Source organism: Triturus cristatus, chromosome 2_1, assembly GCF_964204655.1.
Source record: "Triturus cristatus chromosome 2_1, aTriCri1.1, whole genome shotgun sequence".
NCBI lineage: Eukaryota > Metazoa > Chordata > Amphibia > Caudata > Salamandridae > Triturus > Triturus cristatus.
The window spans coordinates 849,702,697-849,715,012 of NC_140581.1; the positions used below are offsets into that span (position 1 = coordinate 849,702,697).

Sequence of the window (12,316 nt, forward strand, 5' to 3'; positions counted from 1 at the left end):
ATCTAGATTGTGAACCAAAGATTGCTACTGAAGTAACAGCACTTCTAAAGATAACTGAGGAAGCAAGCGCAAGGAATTTGTATTAAGGCACCTCTAGTTGGTTTAAGTGAAGGCTGCAAAGATTAAGAAATTTAAGTGATGCATATCTCTGCGAGACAAAAATAGCCAGGACACTTCATGAGAGACCACAATGTGCATAGCATGGCCAGTGGCGTTTCTAGAGGGTGATATCTGCTAAGCCCCCCCCCCCACCCCCTTTACCATTACCTCATCCCCCACTATCTTCTGGAGATCACAAACATAAGAGAACTTTACCCACCTATATGGAAACTGTAAACTACCATGTTCGTGCTGAAAACCCAATAAAGACAGTCAAACTGAGAATCGAGAGTACTGAACCCCCAGTTCAGACTCTTACAGATCAAAGTAATAAGGAGGCGGTTCACTCTTGTAGCCGCTCTGACCCCAGGTGCATTTGTGTTAATAAAACGCAAAAAATCACTAGTCCATTGAAAAGTGATCTGCAAGAAAGGGGCATGGGAGGAATTAAAGAGGCAGACTTAAGATCAACATACAACGGGGGACTTGAATAGGAAATTAAAAGTGCAGAAATGTAACTGGCTGTTAAGAAACCACACTGAGCTTTAGCTACTGATGGGCGAGAAGACATTAAAAGCATATTCCAGGCTTTACTTTACTGTTTCGGTCAACTGTTTGGCAGAAAACCATACACTCACCCACGTCTAAATTTCCCCAGCTACAGAAGGATTTAGGAGCACTGTAAAAGCCCCAGGCTATTTTTCTCATTTAGCCCTCATTTACTGCTTCCATGATACATTCTAAACCACTAAGGTGCAAGAAATGTTATTGAAAATGTAAGTGATTACAATTTACCCAGTCTCTCTCGTGGTTAGATATTCTCTAATCCTTCCCTTAATCTCAGAAATATGGCTTGGAGGATGCCTTCTTGCCCATCGGGAACTATCAGAAAATGAATATCGGACTTTATAGCGTGGGTCTTCACCCAGCGTGGGTCTTCACCCTGCATGCCCCTGCCATGTGGGTGTTGCAATGTGTTGTAATACCACACAGAGCTTTACAACACATGTATACACCACATTGTAAAGTTGGCTGAGTATATAAACATACATTTCTTGGGGTATGTTTGGGAGGACCCCCTTCTCCAAGGCTCCTTTTAAAAATCCCATGACCTCCTTTACATATACCTGCCCATGGAACCCCAGACGACCCTCTACTCAGTCTCAAATCCACCTTGTGCCTCTTTATTCAAAGACACTACCTGCCCCTGTATCTCACACAGATTCCTTCCTTCTCTTTTTGCCACGATTACTCAGATACTCTTCATGTTTTGTGTTTATCTTTGGGTCAAAATGAGAAAAAATTAGTGCCAGTCCCCAAAAATAAGTGCCCCACCTGCAACCAATGACTCAAGTTAAACTGTTTTTACCTAAACCCTAAATTCACCTTTACCTCTTTAGGTTTAAATCTATTTTATTGAAAGAACACAGTCAATGGTACCAGCACTTAGCGCCTACAACCCAGCGTGTTACTGCGCAAGTATATCAGCAAAGCAGAAGTCAAAGCAGACATTTCAAACTTAAACACAGCATGCCACCTACAACCCATCCGGGCCGGCCGCGTCTGAAAAAGTGGGGAAGGGGAAAGGAACTGTCAGATATGAACAGATGCTAGCGAGCAAGACGCTCGAGATGCAAGAAGTCCCCGTCTCTGAAGAGATGACCCGCTAAGGCCGATAGGCTCGGAAAGTGCTCCATGTGTCAGTTGCAGTCTGAGTTTTCAAAAGGAACAAAAAACACTAAAAGGAATTCTATCCGGTAAACTATCCGAACTGTGCTTGCATCGGGCATGCAACTGAACAAACTACTCTTAGAAAGGCATTGCCAATCGCGGGCATGCGCCCTAGCAAGTCAACCACCCCCAGTCGAAGCAAAGGCCAATATACCCAGAAAAAAAAAAAAGGGGGGACCCCAAAGAACCCCCTCCATCCAATAACCCCCCCACCCTCCCCCATTCCATGTCCACCCTGTAGTATCCCCAGACCCCCTAATATGACTCCCTCACTCGTCTGTCCCTGGTGTATCTGCAAAGGCGCAATAAACGTAGATAACGTGGGCAGGTGACCTCACAAAATTCAGTAGCCAAAAGTGCCAGAAAAGGCTGCCACAACTCTATACTTGGGGCCCTCACCCGCCATGGTCAGCGTGAGTTTCTCCCTTTAGAGGACGTACCACAAGCGATACAGCCAACCCGTGAAGGTCAGGACGGTAGGGGTACGCCAATGAGTAAGGATGTTCTGTATCGCTGACCCCAGCACTATTGCCATTTGCAGACCTCTGTGTGATCGAAGCGGATAAGTCAGGGGATTGGGAAGACCAAGCAAGATATACGCTGGGAATCGAGGTAGCACGGTGTTAAAGTGGTTATCTACCTCAATCACCTGTGTCCAGTAGGGCTGAATAGGTTCACACTCCCACAATAAGTGCACCAGTGTACCAATATGGTCACACCCCCTCCAACACTGTGCCTCCCTCGTGTGGTCCATTGAAAGTTGACGTTCTGGAGTCAAGTACCAATAGGTTACCACTTTCGTGAGAGTCTCGGTGAGCCCCATATGGTAAGCGCAATGCCGAGCCCCATAATAAATACCCTCCCACTCCTTGTGGCTGAGTGACCAGCCTATCTCCCTCTCCCAACGAGCTCTGCCAGTGTTGTGAATGTGTGCAAGTCTAACCTGCCCTTTATCCTAAAGTTACGCTTACCTCAGTTTACCTGTACCCCTCCAAAAAAAACCTTACTCTGATTACCTTTACAAATCTCTTAAACCCACCCCCTTTTTAAAACCAATTACAATAACGTTATTAAAAAAATATATTTAAAAACATGCTTACCAGGGGAGTAAAATACTGTGCGGTAAAGGTAAACCCCATTAAAATACCTTACACTTGTGTACTTTCCCAACTGGTAAAGGTTACCAACGCTGAAAAAAAAAATGAATGTTTTGAGCAATTCGACTGATTGACCTAAAAAGGTCCGTGCCATTGCTCAGGCTACTATTGCATTCAGCACGGATTCATTGAATTACAACTATCATGTGGGGGGGTGGGGGGGGGGGGGGAGAAGAGAAGGAATGCAGCCTGTGCTGCTTCGAGATCTACTAATTCCAAAAACAATTTATAGTAATGCTGGGAAAGGTCATGGATGATCAGTCTCACCAATGGTCACAAAGGGACTCATTACATAGGACAGTTGGGCCTGCGAATTAGAGTGAGGTTCAATATAGTTTGAGGCATGAATTGCCCCAGCTTTCTTGCAATCTAATAACCAAAATAGCTCTTACTATGCTAAGAGGTGCAGATCGTTTTTATTTTTTAACTGGGCAGGTTTAATTTCACATCTGCTTATGCACCATTTATAGTGTTACTTGGTCCATTGTGGATTACACTAGCATATGAAGACCACTAATTTAACAGTCTGGACTTTAGAATTCTGAAGAACTTAAGATGACCATCTGCCCACATACTGACCTTGCACAAGGGTGGGCAGTGATTGAAGGGATAACTGGCAAACAGTAGGCCTTACAAACTTGCCATTTGGTTAATTACAAGGTGGATACAACAGGATGACTGGCCGATTACCATCTATCGGGGCTTGTAGCACATTCGGTAGAATTCCTGAAACTACAGACGAGAATCTTGAGGAATTGCGATCAAAAATTGTATGAACAGACTTTAGGAATGTCCACAGTTCTTTGGCAGCATAAGACGGAGGTCACTTCAAATATTCAATACACACCAAGGTCAATGGATAATAACAGCTTTTAATGAGCAAGGTTTATGGCTGAAAAGGAACCGTGCTCATGGAAGTTTAAATATACCAGAACTCCGACAATATGGCATGCCAAGAGGGGAAGGAAAAGCAGATTCCCATTACCAAATTGGGTTCAAACTTATTTATGCCCCACTCTGTATTTCAAAAACAAATGGACAGAATGCAGAACAATGCCATACATTCACCCCAGTACAGAGATCTGGGCCTAAAACCATCGTTTTTTGCTCACCATTCCAGGGTTATTGCAACTCCATTTCCATCTTACAGTTTGTAGTCTCCTTCATTTCACATTTTAACCTCAGAGCTACTGCACCAGAATTCGCCACAGTGAATTTTTCACTTTATCAAGTGCAGTGAGAAATAGAGTACTTCCTTCTACGTGGGATGGCAAGGAATTAGCCCACAATACCCCCTTTAAATTTCAGGGGTGGAGGAGGAGTGAAAGGAAGAAAAGGAAACAAGGATACGAGGTCACACCCCAATATCCTTTCAGAACCAGCTCAACTTGTTCTGCTGGCTGGTTATCATGCACCCCTGCATTCTTCAGCTATTCTAGGGACACCAGAGTCAGTCTCATTGACCCATGCTATCGGGCCTGGCAGTGAACCCAGCTAGAGTACCTCCTATGGGAAATTCAAGGAGGACGGGAAAGATTGGATTCATCGATCTGAAAGACATTAGTAAGGTTTGCCATCATCATTTGGAAGATTGTTTAGGATTACCCTCCAAGTACAGATGGTAGGCACCAGCAAGTTAGATTGCTCCATAGTCACTACTCAAAAGGATACTGAAATTCTCAGTCTACCATTACTACCCATTTTATCCATTTGTAATGCTGCACAAAGCATTTCTAGAAGTCTTCAAACATTTTTATCAGTTGGAATCACACCCATAATTGCTTGGCTCCAAATTAAATAATCTTCTCTAGAAGATAACTGCAACGGACAAAAAGCTATTGTGCAGTCAGTTTGCTACCATGACCATAATAGTAGCCATAGATTATGTACTTTTAAGTAAGTAAACAACTGACTGGTACCATTCTGGTGCACCAAATATCATTGAGTGGCACACTACTACCACCGTCACAGCATGACCCATTAGAAATGTGGAGCTAAAGGGGAAGAAATCAAATAAGGAAAAAAAATATAGGTCAGCATGTGCATAGTGCAGAGAATTTGAACAGAAAACGTATACCACGGAACACACGGAAAACTCACAAACTATGTAAGGGTTCAGACATGACCCCCCCCCCCCCCATCTCTTAAAATAGCGGTCTTTGTAGTTTAGTACGATACAGTTCACGTTCTATATACTCTGGAGTAGGGGTGGGCAGTAAACTCAGCTGGCAGAGTTTGGACACTCCACGCAGAGATCTACAAAATATCTGCCAACCACTGTGTACCCTGTACCCCTAGAAAAACTGCCTTCCCAATATCCACAAACTCTGCTGCGATCTTTGGGTTGAGGCAGTTTTGGGACTTTTTTTGCAAGCGAATGCGCTTGTTCTGGCAACACTGGTTCAGTCTCAGAATCAGGCCCTATGCGTGCAAACGTAACTGACCTGAAAAGAGGCACTGATCATACACTAGGAGCCACGGTTCTTTGCACTGGGAAAGACCAGGCTGCATGTGCCTGAAGAAATGTTAAGAGTGCGCATACAAGTCTGCATCACGTTACAGCTGCAGTCTGGAAAGTATTCCTTATTTCTAGTTTCCTTCCATAGCCCTTAACTTTGATTTGAGGAGTCAAATGAGAACTTAATGGGTGTTACATTTCAAATTTGCACCAGAATTCATTTCATAAAAGGGTCAAGAAATATTCGAAATTTCTTAGAGCAACAATAGTGCATTGTTTGTGTATACAGACTTGCAGGACGTAGTCAAGGGCTATACTGGCTGGTAAAGGTCCAGAACCAGAGTTATAGGACCTTTAACAACCGGTATAGCCGGAGCAAAAATGCAATAAGGCTGTTACAACATTTCACACAAAGGGTAAAATGTTCTTTTTAAAAAAAATGGGGGGGGGGGGGGGGAGGAAACATGAAGACAACATTGGAATGCTGGCACTCTGGACTTACACGTGCCATTGTAAACCCAGAGCTACTGCACTGTCTAATGGAACTCAACTTTTTAATGTTCTAACTATATAGACCAACAAACCTGCATGAGGTGTCCTAAATTTATATTTATGGCCTGGAACACACCTCCGTGATTCAATGCCATTTAGTATCTAGAAACTCATTTTGCTTAATATTTCAATGTAAGTTGCGTAACTTAATATACAACTCAAAGATACAAAGTAAGGTTTTTATTTATAAAAGCAGAAAGCAACATGGACTCCTCACAAATAATGGTGTTAGCGTATAACTAGGCATACTAGTGAGGCAAAGCAAAGCAAACTAATGTCAAAGCAATCATGCCACCAGTCCCCAGCTTGATTAACCACACCAGTTTTATATCACTTGAAATACTTCAGGGATATTTGTAAAATGTGTTGTGCATCTGACAAAGCAAATCTTTTCAAATTTCTCATTTGCAGCACACATAGAGATGTCAACATCTCGAATGAGAAAACGGAAATTAGCAATGCTGCTTAAATAGAGAACATTGTGCAGACAGTGCTTAGGTTCCATCAACAGATCTTTGATGTGGCCTTCTGAAAATCCCATTGGTCCACTGTATGGGGCTACGTGTTAATTGAGAAAGCAGAGTCACACCCACAACCCAGGTTAAGAGTTGCATCTTACTGACAACGCAACACGTTTATAGACAATAAGCACATATGATAAACTGAGCTAAGTGTGCAAACCAGGCCAAAGCCAGTCACAACTCCTGAGACGTAGGTACACTTCTTTGGATCTGTGCTTAGACGCCACCAATGTGTGAAAAATCGACATCACAAACTATCAGATGTAGCCAATAACGCAGCAGGATTAAAGCGGTGTGCATTCATTCGGGTCACTAGAGGCGCATAAAGTTAGGCCGCAGCAGGGAAACGAGGTGCTTAACATGCATAAGCAAGACACCAAGAAACGTAGCATTAATTTTTATGAAGCTAGGGTTCTCGGAAATGAAATTGAAGTCGTGATAGCGCCTACTTCCCCTACTAAACGGCAGTCGCAGGAGCATTCTTAGCAAAGTAAGCATTCCAGAATATTGCACTTAGAGGGATGTAGGACATGACACGAGGGTCATGACGTCTTTTGATGCCAATAGCATTTTGACTGAATGTAGAAGACATCTATCGGGATCAACCCTTCCCTCTGGAAGAGCACATTTGGGGTAGAGGACCCTGGATTAGGACAACTAGTAAATTACTGGTTCATAATGTATTAAAAAGTAGCGACTATCAGGAGATTCATTCTCCATTGTACAGAACTGGCTAAATAAAACCAAAAGGGAAAGCAAAGTTGATTTCGGGGCGGGACCCCCGCAAGTTTTGTATGAATCAAGGTTTGCTAAAGGCAGATTGTGAGGGTCACGGTAGGTCTACTTTCGCCTCAGGAGAACATCTTTCAATTAAACAGTCCAAGACGATCGCACACTCACGGTCAGAGGCTGTAGGGATGAAAGGACGGGGAGCTGTGCAAAAGGGCAGCTGATGCATTTCTGGAAGGATAGCCACTGCTGTCATTTTAGAGGCGGGGGGGGGGGGGGGCGGAGAAGACGGACGTTTTTGACAAAGGAGACGCGGTTTGTTTACAAACCCCAAGCGGGCGGCTAACCCAAATTCAAGGTCACGGCACTTCACACGTCTCGCACCACAATGACCCGTCCTCCATATCAGCGTCAAGGTCCTGACCCTTTGCTCACAGCTGTCACTCACACCGCATACTATGTGTCAAGAGCCGAACCATACAGAGGCGGTGAAGCAGCGCTGCACGAAGCCTGGTCAGGGGGCGGGGGGGGGGGGTGGAAGCCGTCCGTGGCACCAAATTAAAGAGCTCACAAATAATATAATACCACCACCACTACATCCACGCACAAACCAGCCATCCACGTTAGTGGCAGGTGTTCGCAGCAGGCGGGGGCATTCCGTAGACTCGCTCAAGGCGCCTTGCGACAGGCTCCCCAAATAAAACACCAACGATACCGGCCTGTTGACTTCGGACAGCCCAGGGGCCCGTCTATCTCTTTAGAGGTGAGGGGGCGGTGAGGGCGCGGATAGCTCCCCCAGCAGGGGCTGGGAAGCGTTGCGCCGCTGCTGGTTATCACAGGCAGCTGCTGCTCCTCAGGGGTGTGAATTGGGGCACCCTGCTTAGCGTCACTAGCTCAAGGGCCTCAGGTTCACCTGTATAGCTGTGTAAACATCCATTCTGGAGGTGGACACGACTTCCATAGGAAAAAAAGCCCCAAATGACACCTGGGGTGGGTGGGGTACGGTACAAGACGCCCAGATATGAAGAAGCCATCTCTGCTCACACACAACCCATTGCAGACCTGCAGCCACCGGCCCTGGGCTCTGCGTCGCCCCATGGAGCTCCAGCCACTGCATGGAATGTATTCCTTAACACGAAAGTCATCATCTGTAACAACCGGTTCCGGGGCCCCGCTGCCGTATACAGGTGTACTCACCCCACGCAGGCCGGTTGGCGGCCAGCAGCACCACCAGCAGCAGCAGCAGCACAGCGCCCAGACCTCCGCGCCGCAGCGACATCTCCGCAGCCAACAGCCCCTGCTCCAGGGGTTCAGCAGGTCCCACAACCCGATCCAGCGGTACAAATTCAGGCACGGGTCCAAACTGACTGATGCAAGCCCCAACCACGCACAGCCCGGCTTTGCTCCCAATCCACGGGGCTCGCTGAACCGGACGCCGCTGTCTCCGTGGTTGGGAAGGTGCAATAGGAAGCAATCCTTGAGGGCGCGCGCGCTCCTTATAGCGCTCTCCGGCGCCCCCTGCTGCTTGCGCGCGCCGCCGCTCTCACCAGACGCGCGCGCAGCTCAGCCGATCCCAATTCCCCCAGCCGAGCCTAGGTGCAATCAGAGAGCACGCGCTGCACGTGCGCCTGAGTGTCTGCCAGCGGCCGGTCGGCGTCAGGTGAGCGCCGTCTGCTCTTTGATGCAAGGCCCGAGGAAGGAGGTGGCGGGGAGCTGCGTGTTACGCACCTGCGCCGCCTGTCCGTTCTGTTCGACCCAAGGACAGCGCCAGGGTGCTCTTATACCAGTGTAACGCTTGTTGGCATCAGGCCGTCGTGCCCTGCGTTTTATGTGACTATCCGTTATGTGTTTTAAGAAAAACTCTCTGCTTTATCCACTTTAATGCAACGAGTGTGCCCGCATCCGATTTTCCATGCGAATTTTACAAGCGTGTTCACGTTGGATCTGATAACGTTTTCAGCTGTTTGAGTCTTCTGCTCTGTTGTGAATGCGAAAAGTACTTTTTTACCTTTTGTAGCGGGCAGCCCACAGTATGCGCAGAGCATGACAGTACATGCACCCTTCCCTTAAGTTATCCCCTCGCCAGCTCTTGTTGCTTGAGTCCCCGTGGTTCTCTTGCGTTGAATTTACGGATTGTAGTGTTCGCCTTGTGCTGTCATGCTCTGATCGAGACATACTGGGTCTGTCCCCTGGTGTTGATGTCTCTTGCTAAGTGTACTGGCTTTTAGTTTATTTATCTCTATATATTTATTGCCTTTTGTAGCGCCAGCTCCACTCAACGGGCTTTCAGAGCGCTGTACAGTGCATATTTAAAAATAAAAGCAACCATATAATACTGTGGTAGCAAATTAAACGATTGGTATTCATAAACACAGGAGGAATAACGCTGAAAGTCCATCAATCAATGAGTAGATTTGTAGAGCGCTGTCCAGTCATATAATGCAGAGAACCTGCAATCTTAACACAGTGGACAATAAACTTGAGAAAGAACATGGGAAATAAAGAATACAAAATATAAATCAAGTAAGGGAACAGGGTGAAGACAGACTCTCACAATTTCAGAAAAGTAAGTTAAAGAACGTCTCATCATAAAAGAATCGCTTGTGTCGTACCAGTGACATATATTATGCAATGGAGGAGTAAAGTGCAAATTGGACCCACCCGCGTGTCAGAGTGCTGCTCAATGCAACCTGATTTTAACACGTCAAACATGTTTTGACTGTAACATCATTCAGTCACAATAGGCTACTGTTATATGAAGACAGATAATGTTAAGAACAGGCTGATATTAATTTAAACATAATAAACAGGAGACTTGAGGAGTGCAATGATAATGACTAGTATTTTTGGTTTATAGTAATTCACTGCAGAGGGAAATAAAAATGCTAACTTCCCTCATCATGACCCAACCTCATTACCAATGATCTGCATAAAAAGACAACACTGAGGTGTGTCTGTGCCAGCCGAAGACCCCATTAAGATGAACAAGAAATATTTGCTGTGAAGAAGCACCCCAATAGGACACGGTTAAAATAAAACCAGTTTTTATTACAAACCAAAGTACGTATAGATTTATGTAATGGATCAGAGTGATCTATAAAAATAAACTGAATCAAAAGAGAAATGAACATATTCCAGTTTGTTTAACTATAGTGCATGTTTTTAAATCCACCATTTGTTCTCTCCTCTCGGCTATTTACGGGGTGCTTGTCAGGTCTTTTCCGCAGCACTATATTTTTGGGTGTCGTTTCCATGGTTGATATGAATGTTGTGTAGATTAGTTTCAGTTTGTCGAGGTCTAGGACAGACGGGCCAATGATAGTCCTAAAACACCTACTAATGTTCCAGTGAGTTAGGACAAGAAATGGCAGAAAGACTGAGAAAGAGAAATGAGATGGAGGAGAAGATCGCAACAGAGGAGAATAGACAGTGCTTAATTTGAGGCAGTTGTTTCCGTGCCCGGCACCGGCACTTAATTGGCAACATCGGCTCTTATGACAGTCTGCCACATGGTGGCACTGTTTATACAAATTAGAGATCAGCACAACAACAGTTGTTTATTAATTCAGTATGCATTAAAAATGGCTTACACCTGTCACCCAAGGCATTCATAGAGTCTTGGGGCCATGAAAAAAACGAAAACGTCACACTTGTAGGTGTATGATGGTTAATAGTTATATTGGTACTCTTAATGGCAGCACTGGCAGGGTAAATGGGTGATGGAAGCTCTAGGGGCCTCTTGATGAGCGCCGTGGCACTTATTTATTTACAACTTTAGCATGGAGAATAGAGACAGTAAATGGAAGGAGAAGAAGAGGGGATTAGGAGAGAAAGGAGAGGGGATTAAAGGCTAGAATAACCAAGGTGAAGGGGGTTAAGGGGAAAGATGAGACATGAGAAAAGAAGTTGCATAGGAGAACAGGGAAAACAGTAGAAGAGTGTTAAGAGATGAGTTTGGGGAAAAGCCTTGGCAGCGGAGAAGAACATTGTCACAGAGGCGAAAAGCAGACAAGAAAGGTACAGAGGAGAGGCTCTGACATAGCCCGTTCTCCGACTTCCCTTAAATATTGCAATAGTTGTTCACAGGTTCAAAGTTGTGCCTAGATCTCACACTGCTAAAATCCGGCTGGTGAGTGTTGTGGTGCTAAAAGGCAGTCTGTAGGCCTCCAACAGGGGTCCACTGCCTTCTTTTCTAATGTCCTTCAATTCTCTCTTTGGAAAGCTGGAATCACTTTCTTCTTGTATTAGACAATACAGAGTAAATATACCTAGGGACAAGGTCCTTCAAAGACACATTCTTAGTCACAGCACGGGTCACTAGCCACAGAGTACATATCTTTACTAGTGATCAAGTAAACGTTATCTATTAGGATAAAAATGGACAAGTGTCTTAGGGGATGTGGGTAGATTGAAACTTTCAATCATACTTTATGTGAATGCCCTAGGATTCATCCCTGCTGGTCTAGTTTTGAAACAAACATTAAGCGTATACTGTGCAGATCACTAGGGTATGGAGTTCAAATGTTGAAACTGGGGCATTTGAGAAGAACACAATTTGACAACATATCAAAAACAGTTTTGTATGCTTGGCGGTGCAAAGAAGTAACATAGGGCCTCAGATATCCGTGCTGGAGGTGTGTGTAAAAATAGAGATTGGTCTGTGAAGTCCGGAAGAGTAATTTATAGCACCCTCGATGCTCTCATAAGTTTAAGGAAGTGTGGAGTCACTGTCAAAAGATGCAACACTATTGACTGAATGGTCGGTGTAGAATTGATTAAGGAACCCTGGCGAGTGGGTTGAAAAGTAGAATTGAATTGTGTACTGTGAGACCGGCCTCGTGGCGTGGGCCCTCCCAACCAGCAAGCCACCCTGCAACCGCACCGATCCTCCATGTCACAGACTTCCGGCCACCATGGCCCAACATCCCGATGGCCGGCCAGGCCCCCAACACGCATGCCCGGCCGAGGGAGAGTGAAACCCCCCCAAGCCAGACCGAGAGGCGCCGACCCTGTCACACCTCTAGTCTCTTCCCCACGGGAGGTTTCGATCGACCACCAGGCCCCCGGTG

General features: G+C 45.5%; 1 protein-coding gene across 2 annotated transcripts in view; it reads right to left on the reverse strand.

Moving 5' to 3' along the window:
- VLDLR (very low density lipoprotein receptor) overlaps positions 1-8,999 on the reverse strand; it is a 167,544-nt gene extending 158,545 nt beyond the window's left edge. The window contains exon 1 of one of the 2 annotated variants that reach the window (XM_085632954.1): positions 8,445-8,999. In XM_085632954.1, the coding sequence (XP_085489080.1) occupies positions 8,445-8,526 (82 nt within the window). In that variant the 5' untranslated portion in view covers positions 8,527-8,999. The remainder of the gene's footprint in view (positions 1-8,444) is intronic. The other variant, XM_085632955.1, reaches the window with a different exon arrangement.
- Between the last annotated feature and the right edge of the window lie 3,317 nt (positions 9,000-12,316).